The sequence below is a fragment of the Prionailurus viverrinus genome, unplaced genomic scaffold (assembly GCF_022837055.1).
Source record: "Prionailurus viverrinus isolate Anna unplaced genomic scaffold, UM_Priviv_1.0 scaffold_39, whole genome shotgun sequence".
In the NCBI taxonomy this organism is placed as follows: domain Eukaryota; kingdom Metazoa; phylum Chordata; class Mammalia; order Carnivora; family Felidae; genus Prionailurus; species Prionailurus viverrinus.
This window is the reverse complement of record NW_025927607.1, coordinates 2,285,260-2,297,520: the sequence shown is the minus strand read 5'-3', so window position 1 is coordinate 2,297,520 and position 12,261 is coordinate 2,285,260. Positions and strand designations below refer to the sequence as shown.

General features: G+C 63.3%; 1 protein-coding gene across 2 annotated transcripts; it reads right to left on the bottom strand.

The window, feature by feature from the left end:
* Positions 1 to 1,012: 1,012 nt before the first annotated feature.
* On the bottom strand, positions 1,013 to 8,796 carry ERFE (erythroferrone). 2 transcript variants are annotated; one of them, XM_047846628.1, is made up of 8 exons: positions 8,476 to 8,796; positions 6,164 to 6,286; positions 5,465 to 5,579; positions 4,249 to 4,493; positions 4,065 to 4,173; positions 3,882 to 3,972; positions 2,902 to 2,980; positions 1,013 to 2,061 (listed from the first exon to the last, which is right to left on the bottom strand). In XM_047846628.1, exons 1-8 carry the CDS (start codon positions 8,659 to 8,661, stop codon positions 1,963 to 1,965), a joined length of 1,047 nt encoding a protein of 348 aa, XP_047702584.1. In that variant the 5' UTR covers positions 8,662 to 8,796; the 3' UTR covers positions 1,013 to 1,962. The 2 variants fall into 2 exon arrangements, with proteins under 2 accessions (XP_047702584.1, XP_047702585.1); XM_047846629.1 differs by having other exon boundaries at positions 5,465 to 5,567.
* Positions 8,797 to 12,261: the final 3,465 nt, after the last annotated feature.

The window sequence follows — 12,261 nt, the reverse complement described above, 5'->3', positions numbered from 1 at the left end:
GGGCTCTGGGCTGATGGCTCAGAGCCTGGAGCCTGTTTCCGATTCTGTGTCTCCCTCTCTCTCTGCCCCTCCCCCGTTCATGCTCTGTCTCTCTCTGTCCCAAAAATAAATAAACGTTGAAAAAAAAAAATTAAAAAAAAAAAAAAAAAAAATGCATAGTCTGGAGGCACCTGGGTGGCTCAGTCGGTTGAGCGGCCGACTTCAGCTCATGATCTCGCGGTCTGTGAGTTCGAGTTCCACGTCGGGCTCTGTGCTGGCAGCTCAGAGCCTGGAGCCTGTTTCGGATTCTGTGTCTCCCTCTCTCTGACCCTCCCCCATTCATGCTCTGTCTCTGTCTCAAACGTTAAAAAAATAATAAATAAGTAAATAAATAAAATAAATAAATAAATGCATAGTCTGCTTGCAGGAAGAAACTAAAATACTTCTCAAGTCCTTATTGATCCGGAAAACCGGCCACATGATCACCGCAACCGAGTTTTAGTAAAGCAGCTCTTGGGCCTCCCTTAAGTGTTTGCCTCAGGATGATGTAAGTTTCCACCACGTTGCCTTAGAAGCAGCAGTTTGGTAACTTGCGCCGGCCCCGCCCAGCACGCGCAGGCGCCTTATCGCCCCTTCTGGCCTGCAAGTACCCCCCCCCGCCACGTTCTGAGCACACCCTTCCCCGGAGAGTGTGGAGCCAGCCTCCTTGCCCGGGACTGGGACTCCATACGGTGGGGTGTCACTGAAGAGAAGGACCCCTGACTTTCCAGAGGCGTGAAACAGAACGCTTTTTATCCCCTTGGCATCCTCAACCAGGAGCCAGTCTGCAACTCCTGAGTCCCCCAGTGCCCAGAGAGCCACGGTCCCAGAGCCGTCCTGAGTGGACCTGGCCTAAATGTTTAAGGTTATTTTCAGGTCTGCGCTTTGTTTTTGTCACTGTGCATAAGTCCTGTAATCAGAGTTCTTAGCACTGGAACCACATCATGAAGTCAGTTACATAAATACATTCCACCCGGCAAGATCATACAATAAATACTTCAACAAATTAGTGTGTAATACGCTTAGGTTGAGAAAAAGGAAGAGGTCCGTGGTTTTTTCAAGGATAAAAGCTTCTCTAAAATATGCCCACTGGATGCAAAGGGAAATCTAGAGAAGGGTGTGGCCGCAGCAGCCCTTATCAAACAGCCAGGGGAGGCAGGACCCATGGCAGCCGGCCCTTCCTGGTAGGGTGGGTACCAGTCCTACTGAGAATCGCACCAGGCCTGCCAAGGGCACCAAATGCCCGGTTCGCATGTACTGCGCCCGGGCCCCCCCCATCCCTCCTGCAGGAGGGAGGTGTTGGGATTCCAAGAGGGGACACGAGCTGTGTGTTCTGGGAGATCGGTCAGACCTGGTCACCGTCCTGAAGCCTGCCGGATGGTAAGGTGACTGCAGCCACCGCCCTCTTCCCTCTGGGCCTGAACACACCCTTGTCAGACTAGCCTGCCCCCCCCCCCCCGCCCCCCTGTGGCACCAGGTCCCTGCAGCCACCGTGGCCCAGGCTGCCGTGTAACTTCCTCAGCGGCACCTGGGAAGAAACACCTGTGTCCCCTCACAGGACCACCCCCCGCCGACCGCTGGCCTCTCCGCCCCAGTCCATCACTGATACAGTGTCACAATGAATTTGGGACCCAACTCCCCCAAGACAAAGCAAGTGCTTCTGGGCGCTGAGCCCCATAGAAACGTTTGCCGAGTAACAGCCCGATGGGGCTCTCCTCCTCTTGAAAGACGACCTCCCGAAATCACTCCTGGTGCCAGTGTGCACGTCACCTCCCTGGGCCGCTGGAGTTGGGCCGTCTCTGGGCTGAGCGGCAGGACCCACACGGGCAGTTCCAAGGGCTTCCTCCGGCGCCTGGCCCCCCGCCACTCCGGGGCCGCCCGGCCCGGATATTGTTCAGACCCGCTTCTGTTTGCCGGGCACAAGGAAGGGCCCGGTGTGGCCGCTCAGACGCCGAGGAGGACCGCGCTGAAGTGGGAGCCGCTGCGCACGGTGAGGGAGGAGCCGCTGGCGTTGTCCAGGAAGACGGAGGCGTACTGCCCCATCTGCAGGGAGGGTCAGAGCCAGCCTGGGGACCGCCAGCCCCCCAAATGCAGAATCTGGGGACTCCCCCAACCGTCTGCATCCGAGGACCCCAGGTGGACCCCGTGCCACCCGGCACTGCCTGGGACCTGACCCCCTTCGACGCCTTACAGCGACCACAGCTCTGGCCTCCCAACTGTGTGGGAGCTTAAGCAAACAACGTAACCTTTCTGTGCCTTCGTTCCCGTGTTTGTGAACAGTGGGAACGCTGTACATCACCTACACTTAAATAAAAACTTTCCATTCTGGTGACCTCAAAGCAGGTACTTTACATAAACAGCTGGGGGTGGGGGGGGCCTGGCATGCTGCTATTTAAGGGTCAGCTGTCACTCCACACGTCTGCACTTCAACTCTTTCTCTTTTACTAAGTCCCACGTATCAATTTGTCACTTGCCAAGGGCCCCACAGTGCCAGAAGAGACTGTCACGTAGGATCCTGTGTAAAGTCACGTCTGCTTCCCACGGTTGCAACAGGCCCAGGGTTGTTACAGTGTCAGCCTGAGGGCACAGAGCTGACCTCCATTCCCTCCTGCCACCTGTCCCTACAGGGAGCCCCAGTCCTCTGTGGGATGCCGGGGAGGTCTGAACACAGCGGACTGAGGAGCAGGGCGGCAGCTGAGGACGGCGGCCGTGCCCGGGGCCGGGGGGAGGCTTTGCTCTGCCCGAACCCGTGTGAGCTCCCCGGTGTGGCCCCAATCTCTCCCAGGCCTGGAGTCGGAGGGCACTGTTCCCAGGGATCCTGAGCACCCACCTAGCCTTGCCCAGGTGGTGCCTGCCCCCCGTGCCCGAGCCTGTCCCACGCACCTGCAGGTACAGAACACCGTTTACGGAGATGGTGAAGAGCTCGCTGCTACTCTCCAGGCCCATGACAGCCTCCAGGGAGCTGCAGCCAAAATGGGAAGACCGTCAGCCCGCACCCCGGGCCCCACCAACCTCCTGTGCTCACAACCACCCCAGCAAACGACAGCCGCCCAGCTCAGTGCAGTGGTAACAGCTGTCCTGGCCAGGTCTTCTGGTGGAGGGTGGCATCCGAACTGGATCCTCCAGAGGAGGGGGGGCAGTCTCCACAGGGCCAAGGGGGTTCTGCGAGTGCCCAGAAAGTCAAGCCTGGGCCCAGGCCAGGGCTGAAAGGTCCCGGCCCTGCTGCAAAGAGGACACAGGCCAGTGCAGCTGGAAGTGGGGGTGTGGTGGCAGCAGTGATGCCAAAAAAGTGGGTTCAGGCCAATCTATGGAAGGTTTCCAATGGCGGACTGGGAAGTTCTGAACTCTGTCTCCCAACTGCTGTGGAGCGCGCGCGCGCCCACTCTGTGCCTGGGATCCACTGGGGGCGCTGGGGATACAGAGGGTGCTGCCCCTCGCCCTCCGGGGTGCAGGTGCCACGGAAAGAGGGATCGCGTCAGGGAGCGGACGGCGAGAAGGAAGTTCCCAGGCAGAAGAGACGGGCGGTGATGGGTTGCACGGGCGCTGTGGCTTCCGGGTGACAGCGCAGGTGAGGGGAGCGGGGAGGCTGGGGAAGTGTTGGGGTAAGTACCGTGCGCCGCCCCCCCACCCCCTGCTGCTGGAAAAGGATGGCCTGATGGAGCCTGGAGCTGACTGCGAGATCGGGAAGGAGGAGATCGGGAAGGAGGCGTAGGGTCGCCGGCGGCTGGTGCGTCGGCGCTGGCCGCTGGCGGACAGGGTCTTTCCAAGCTGGGCAGCGCTAGGGTGGGGTGAGGAGACGGGGGGGGGGGGGGGGGGGGGGGGGCGGGTCTAGTGTCGGAGTTCCCACCCGCCCCCCAACTCACGCGTTGCGCTGGCACCGGGACTGGATGCAGATGAGCAGGCGCAGGCGGTCCCGGGGGCGCGGCGGCCCCCGCCTGGGCTGCTCGGCGAGCGCTGCAGGGGTGGGGGGGAGGGGGCGGTCACGGGCGGCGGGGTTCCGAGCGCACGGGGGCGACCCCCCGCGCCCCGCCCGCCGGGAGCCTCACCCGCGTGCAGCGTGGCGGCGAGCGCGTAGAAGCCGGCCACGGGCGCCGTGTACTGGCCGCTGGTCAGGTTCAGGCCGGGGCCGCGGCGGAAGGCGCCCTCGGCGTCGGGCTGCGGGGCGCACGGAGGTCAGCCCGGGCCCGCCCGCCCGCGTCCCCGTCCCCGCCCCCGCCGGCCCGGGCTCACCAGGTAGTAGCCGCCCAGCTCGTGCAGCGCGCGCCGCTCCACCGACGCGTCCCGGCGCAGGCGGCCGTGGAAGGCGGCCTCGACGCGCGGCGCCCGCGGGCCCGGGGCCAGGGGCGCGGCCAGCAGGGCCAGCACGCCCGCGTCCCCCGTCCCCGCCTCCTCGTCCTCCCGCGGGGCGGCCGCGCCCGCCGCGGGGCCGCGCGTGCAGGGCTCGGGCTCCGCGCGCTCCCGCTGCCGCACCGCGCCTGGCACAGAGCGAGCGGTGGCCGCGCCGCCCGCCCACCTGCCCGCGTCCCCGACCCTTGCCCCGGATCCACTACCGACTGCACGCGCCCCCACGCGCCGGCGCCCGCGCTCCGGGATCCACGGGAGACCCCCCCTCGCCGCCTGCAGGGCCTGGAAAACGTGGCTTCCCGAGCCCGCGGCTGTTCCTGTTTTCCCTTCGAACTTTGGCTACCGGATAGCTCGGGGCGGACTCACTGAACCCAGCGCCCAGGTTCTGCGGCCTCACTTCTCCATCCTGCCCACGCCTCCCCCTGCCCACTCCTGTCTTCTCCGCTTATAGCGAGCTGAAGGGGAGGAAAGGCTCTCCTAATAGGTGTCATAATAAAGTGAACTCTGGAAGATACTGGGAGATAGGACTCAGCAGCTGCCCAAATGCAGGGCCGTCCCCCGGACATAACAGCTCAGCTGCCCCGCCTGCGGCAACCCCCCCCCCTCGCCCCAGACTGCCCAGGACACTATCCTCCCTGCCTCCCGTGGGGCTCTTGACCAGCAGCTGAGACCTGCCAGGGAAAGAGGCAGGGACACAGGTGATCAAGGGGAAGAAGCTGGGGTCTCAGTCCAGGGCCTGGGGTGAGTCTCAAATCCCCATGGTTGCTTTGTGATCAGAGGAGCACTCTGCAAAGTTAAGAAGCTCTGATCCCTCACTGATGGTCCCCGCTCTGGGGGTACAGGTCCCCTGGCCCCAATCCCAGATGGGGTAGGGTGCTGGTCCCCGAGTGGCCAAGTCCTCCTTCCCCTGTGAAGCCTCCCCCTTACCACGCTCCTCCCAGACCCCCAACCCGACCCTCAGCCTCACCCAAGCCCCCCTGTCACAGAGCAGGGGCCTCCTCGAGGGCTGGCCCACACGGGCATGCCCAGCCACCTCCTCCAGGACACCCTCCTCCGGCCCCACTCACGCCAAGGGTGCGTGTCCACATGGGCACACCCCTACCTTTCAGCAGCAGCTGGAACTCCTTCAGCAGCACTTCAGGTGGGATGATGGGGCCAGGGGGGCCCTGGGGACCGGGGGGCCCCGGGGGCCCTGGGAAGCCAAGCTGAAAAGGAACCTGAGCAGTGAGGAGACATGTCTAGTAAGCTAGACATCAAGAGCAGGTGCCAGGTCTCGGGCTAAAAGGAATGAGACAGGGAACCCCGCAGTCTCCAGGGCCCCCAGGCTCCCCACCTGTTGGGAACCAGAGGGTGTGTCAGTCCAGCCTGACTACAACCCTCCCGGACGGCCGTCCCAGGCCAGCCCGGGCCTCCCTCCCTAGGGTACAGATGAAAGAGAAAGGGGGTCGCTGAGGGCGCTGCCTGGCTTTCCAGGGGTGCAGGAAAAATGATAGCAACAGGCCTCAAATTCCGGGTCACCTGGGGCCCCAGCTTGGCACTTTCTGTGCTCTCCGACCCCAGGCCAAGGGTGAGGGTCTGTCCTCGCTGGCACTGCTCGGGGTGTGCCCGTGGGGCTGCGGAGGGGGGCAAGGGGGTGATGGTGGTGGGCTGGGGGTGCAGGGAAGGCCTTGCAGGTGGAGGCCCCCTGCTTCCCCACGTGCCCCCCCAAGACAGACACACACACACACACACACACACACACACACACACTCCCCCAGGACACACATACGTGCACACATGCTGCTGGAGCTCCCGTGCTCACCTTCAGCTTCTTGGCCTTGCCTCTGCCTCCCCTCTTGCCATTGACGCCTTTATCACTCTGCCTGATGAAGAGCATCCAGGCATCCCTGGGCTCGATGCCGTGTGTCCCCTCGGCGGGGGGCTCCTGGAACACAGCCAGCCGTGAGGCCGGTTTGCCTCCTGCAGTGGGCGCCGCCCCGAGCAGACAGGACACTTTTCAGGATGTCCCTGTGCGCAGGACGGGCCTTCCGCACCCTCGGGGCCTGGTCCTTGTCAGCACTGGTGTCCTCAAAGCCAGCGCAGCCCCCAGCCCGAGCTTCCCGCCCTCCCGACACAGGGAGGGTGACCAGGCCGCACTGCAGCCTGGGCTCCGTGGAGAAGAGGGCTTGGGCCGCGGGTGGGGGGCGGGGGGCGGGGGGCGTTGGCCACCGAGCAGGTGAGAATCCTGGCCTGGCTGGCCCACCTCTTCCGGCTTCCCTCCACAGGAGCTCCCTGGGAGCCCGCCAGCTCAAAAGTGCTCCAGAGGAGGCCACTGTGCTCACCAGGGCCGCCTGTGCGGCCCCCACTGGAGTGCCAGGGACACGGGTTATGGCAGCTGACAGCACAAGAACGGGACGGTTAGGAGGCCCGGCGGCCTAGCACTGATCTGTTATGAATGCGGAGTGACACCACTCAGCCTCCTCAGGACCTCCAGAACAAGGACAGGGGTGATTCTAGAAACATCCATTCCTGTGCACGCTGCATTCTGACCAGTGCCGACACGGAGCAAAATCCCAGGAGGTGCCTTTCAGGGAGAGGCCTTTGGCTCATCAGCCAGTGGGCCTCAGGTGGTCTGGCCCCAGGTGAGGCCACCAGCCGGGAAGGAAATCGGCCCAAGGGCTTAGATGAGGTCACAAGCCAGTAACAGTGGCTGAAGGGAGGACGCCGGGGTTTCAGAGCTCGGAGACCGAGCTGGCAGTCTCCTGGCCACTCCGCAGGGCCTGGGGCCTTCCTTCGGGAGCTAGTGTGCAGTGGTGGGGACACGGGGCCCCCCGTGCCAGAAGAGCCTGGGGTTGGACAGAGAAAGGGCTCAGAGTGCCCAGGGCCTCCTTGGGCCGGGCGACGGTGCCGTCCTACTAGCTGCTCACCGTGGACACAGGACCGGGTTCCACTTTACGGCCTCGCTCTGCCTTTGTCGGGAACGCGTGCCCGGAGGGTTCCACAGAGGCTGGACGGGTGCGCCAAGCTGACCCTCCCAGCTGGGCCAGTACTCGGACCCCAGTTTGGTTTGGGGGGGCAGAAATAGGTGGAGGCGAGTCACCCTGGGGCCGGGGGAGGCAGCCCATGGCAGTGTGGGTGGGTGGCAGGCAGCTGTCCTGTCCCACTGGGGTCCCCAGCTGTGAGAGGCTCTCAGAAAGGAGGTGGGGGAGCCTCTGGTCCCGTGTGGGCTCCACAAACAGAGTCCGAGGCCAGAACCCCTCCTGGGAGCACCCAGGCCTCTTGCTTCCAGGTGACTGTATCCTGACATCTGGCCACCCTTCTCCAGAAAGAGTGACCCATGGTCTGGGTGGGGTTGGCCTTCCTGACTTCCAGTGGTGGGAGAAGCACTTCGGGGAGGCTCCTCCCAGGGAGCCCTCCCGCTGGCTGCCACCACCACCCTCTTGGAGGCGGTGTCCTTGGCCTTGGTGGCACCAAGTGTGAGCTGAAGCCCAGCGCTGAGGGCTCCTCTGAAGTCCCCTCCTCCCCGCCCTCGGGGCGCGGCACTGTGCGCTGCCCTCAGAAGGAAGCGCAGGGCCGAGCTCAAGATCATCCCCTCAGGGCCAGAAGCTGCAGGTCATTAGGCGCCCTGCACACACCGCCCCCACCCCGCCATGCTCCCCAGACCGAAAGGGAAGCACTTTCTTTGTTTTTCTGAGAGAACTGCGCCTAGTAAATTCGGGAGCGGCGGTCACACTTTCACAAATAGGTTCTTCCCAGTTTCATGCCGGTCAAGTTATTTACATTTTACCCACTTCCCAACTTCCTTCTGCCCCCACCCCGGGGAAAAGGCGGTTCACGCGGAGCCAGTGGAATTTTGCCCTTAATGCCGCAGAACTACCCCCAAAGTCCCGGCCAAGGTTGGCCCTGCGGGCGCCGGTCCGCGCGGAGGGGCCGCGTCCCACACTCCCCGCGTCTTCCCGGAGCTCCGCCGGCCACGCGCTTCCACCGCACGTTAGGAAGGCGGACGCCCGGGCCAGCCCCGGTCTCCGCCCGCGACGCCGCGCTGCCCTCGGTGCCCCCACCCCTCCCCGGGATCTCGGGGACGTGCGCGCTCCGGGTGGGGAAACCGAGGCCCGAGGGGGTCCGGCGTCTTACCGGCGGGCGGGCGGGCGGCCCCGCGCGGTTCTCCGCCGGCAGCTCGTTCCCGGGCCGCGGCTCCTGGCGGGCGCGGCTCTCGGCGGGCTCTCCGGGCTCCGGGAAGACGAAGCCCGCGGCGGCGGCCAGCAGGCCCGCACAGACGAGGAGCAGGCGGGCCCCGGCGGGGCGGCGGGCGGGGGCCATGCGGGCGGCGGCTCCCTCTGGGCTCGGAGCGCGGCGTCTCGGGGACAGCGCTCCCGTTCCGCGCCTTATAACGCGCTTGAATCCCCCGCCTCGCCCTTCGCGCGTCACGGCCCTGCGCCCCCTGCCGGGCCCGGCGCGCGCTGTAGCGGGTGTGCGCGCGCGCCCGTGCCTGTGCGTGTGCCCGTGCCCGTGCGCGCGCGCGTGCCTGTGTGCGAGCGCGGTGCGTGTGCCTTGCGCGCGCGCGTGTGCCTGTGTGCGAATGCGTGTGCCTGTGCCTATGCGCGTGCGTGTGCCTGTGTGCGCGCGCGCACAGCGCGGGGACGGGGTGGGCGCTGCCCTGGAGGTGGGGGGAGCGCAGCAGGGGGAAACGGGGGAAGGGGCGCTGCAGCCGAGGAGGGTGGTGCAGAGAAGGGGTGAGGAGAGGGGAGGAGGGACCGCGGCGGAGCGGGGGTGGGGGTGGGGGGAGTGCGTACAGAGAGTAGGGTGTGCGGGCGGGGGCGCGGCATAGGGTTGGAGGTGCGAGGAGGGGACCACGGGAACGAACAGGGGCGCGGGGAGGCGAAGCGGAGGGGGAGGCCTCGCTCGCGTTGGCCAGAGCGCCCCCTCCTGTCGAGCGGGTTTGCGTTCCATCTCCAGGCCCCGGGGCCATTCCTTTGCGCTGTCCAGCTCTTCTTCTCAGGGGGGCTTGGGTGTCCCTTCTGGTCCTGGACCCTCTGTCGTCTTGACAGCCTTTTCTCTACGGGGAGCCGGGTCGCTTCCCTCCTCTGAGCCTGGGAGCATCCCTTCATCCCTGTCTATTCCGTGCATGGTCTGTGGGGACCTCGAGGCATCCCATCCCCATTATTCCAGGTGGCGCCCCGTGAGGTCCAGGCCTTGCCAACATAGGTTTAGTACACCGGAGCGGGGACGACACCCAAAGACCCTACCCAGTGCCTCTTTCCCAGGTGGGGACCCTACGCTTCTGGCGCTGCCTTCTGCCCATGGCTGGGATGCCCTAAACTCAGAGTGCGCTGTCCTTCCCCATCCTGGTGCAGGGGCAGGGGGGGGGGGGGTGGATTCCACAACCTGGGGCAGCCACCCTGCACGGATATGGTTGCACCTAGACCCAGGCTGGGAGGCCTGAGCCCTCTGGTGACCTAGCCAGGTGTGGGGGCTAGATTCCAGTGCCAGGCACAGGGCTCTGCTGGCATGGGGCTCCAGATCCTGCAGGCTTGAACTCCAGGCTCCTCCCTGAAAGAGCCAGCTCCCTCATCCCCTCTGGGCTGCTTTGTTCCCTTACATGCCCATTGCCTTCCTGTCTCCCCATGGCAGGTAAGGGCATGGGAATAGCACCGAAGTGCCTGCACCTGGTGGGCACACAGTGTCCTTTGTTCACGAGTGGGAGAAGACACAGCTAACGATTGCACCTTGCAAAGGTCTGCCCCCACCAAGGGTCGTCTCTTCTGAGCCTCACCCTGTCCTATTTCACAGAGTGTGGCAGGCGGTGGCTCCCTAGCCTGGGGGAGGGATCGTGGGTAATCCTAAATCAGGAGCCCCCCACTCATGCCCTGTTTCGGTGGCTGGTTTTCTACACCAGACAGGGAAGGGGTAGGGGGGCTGGGGGGAGTGGGGAACACAGGAAATATTTCAGATTTTAGAAAAAGCCTGGTATTCGGTGTTCATCGTTCTGTGATTCTGCCTCTTTTTCTGTAGGATGTGAATATGGTGGTAGAATTGGGGTGTTTTGGGGGGGGTCAGAGTGTTTAAACAAAAAAATACCCTGCCTCACCCTGAGAATTTGTTCCCCGGGGGTCAGTGTGTCCCATAGACTTATTCTGTGAGGATATCTTTCAGAGGCAAATCAAGACTACAACAGGGAAGTTCTGTCTTTAATCTTGAAAAAAAAAATTTCTCAGCAGAATGAAAAATGGAAATTCCCATAGAAATTACAGATGCCCCAGAAGACAATTGAGAGATAGTGGCTTGCATGATAGGTACTTAACAAAATATACGGCCTTATTTCCTCTGCAGACATTCAGCAGTGTTGTCACTAACGAGGACATTCGCTCCCGAATCAGTGGAGGCTATTATAAAGCCTTCAAAGGATTAAGCATTTCTCGGGTGGGTTCTCATTTCTGGTCCCACGAGGAAAGTCTGTTAAGAAGCTGGGTGTGCAGAACTTTGTAATGACGTGCTTGTCTGTGCTGGGACACGGGCCTCGGAGTCCACTACTAAAATCTTGATCATTTTCATTTCTGGGGGGGGGACTTTATCTGGGACCACTGGACGCCAAGCGTGGGGCGTGTTCTCTTTGCCGAAACCTGCAGTCTCCTGGCTCCAGGAGGTGCAGCCCGTGAACAGTAATTTCATGTGTCTGAAAAAGCACGCCCACACCCAGCACCTCATCCATTTTTCATGGACCGCACTGACTAGCCCAGAGAGGTGAGGGGCCTGCCCAGGGACACACAGCCTGGGCTTGGGGGTGGGGCTGGGCCCTCTCGCCCCCTGGGCGTGCTCACACCTTCACAGCCACAGATTTTGTCCATTACGGTCCTTCCTATTCTGGATGGAGAGAAATTGGAGCTACATGATGAGCTTGCGGGTTATGGATGAACGCGTGGCCCTGTCTTTTCCCTGAGACAACCAGGTAGCACAGGTGGGGATTGCCCCCCGGGGTCTGGCTGTGAGGGAAGGCCAGGGAAACGCACGTGGCTGGCCACTCTTGAACCCAGGGAGCACTCCCCACTTGGGTGGTGGGTAGAATGCTGTGGGGGGCAGCCCTGTGCGGTGGGAGGAAAGAGACACCTCTTGGAGGCCACGTTCAAGCCCTGGCTTGCCCCCCCCGGCGGGTGGCTGGTCTGTCCTGGAGCTTCTTGGAGTTTCCTTCCAGTTTCCCTGCCTGCGAGCTGGGATTAAGGGACACATGCCCTTGGGGCTGCTCTAGGGTGAGCTGAGGTCACAGTGGGTGCCGTATGGGGCCATGAGGGAAGCCTGCTTGTCTCCCAGGCTGCCTCGGTGGTGAGGGTCCCTGGCCTGGGCCATCAGCACCACGTCACGGGGGGCTGTCCTCAGACCTGCGTGAAGACGGAGGCTCCAAGCCTTGTCATGTGGCAGAGCATGATGGGAGCACAGGACAGACCCGGCAGTGGGTCTGCTCAGCAAATCTGGTTCTTGCTTGGCCACCTGGAGCAAAGGTCATATGTGGCTTTGGAAGAGGCACATATGGGGCCTTTAGGCACTCATCCCTCTGAGACTCAGTTTGCTGGTTCTGTAGAGCGGGCATAGTGGCCGCTGCCCCCGAGCCTTTGGGATCCCACTCACACGTGAGGGATGAGCAGACACAGCCAAGGCCAGGAGGAAGGTGGCCTCAGCATGGAGGCCGGGCTGCTTGGGCTCCCCATTGCTGGTTGCTGGCCTGGATCCCGTCCGCAGGGACGTGAGGCGTACTGCTGTCAGGGCCAGGTGCCATTTGGCCCGCCTGACGCCACGGAAGGCGAGGCTCTGGCTCTGTACCTTTCACAGTGCCGGGGACCCCTGGGAATGGAGGGATCCAGTTGGGGGCGTGGGGTCCCTAAGATGTTCGCGTGACTTCATTTCCACCTCCCAGTGGAGAGCCCCAGC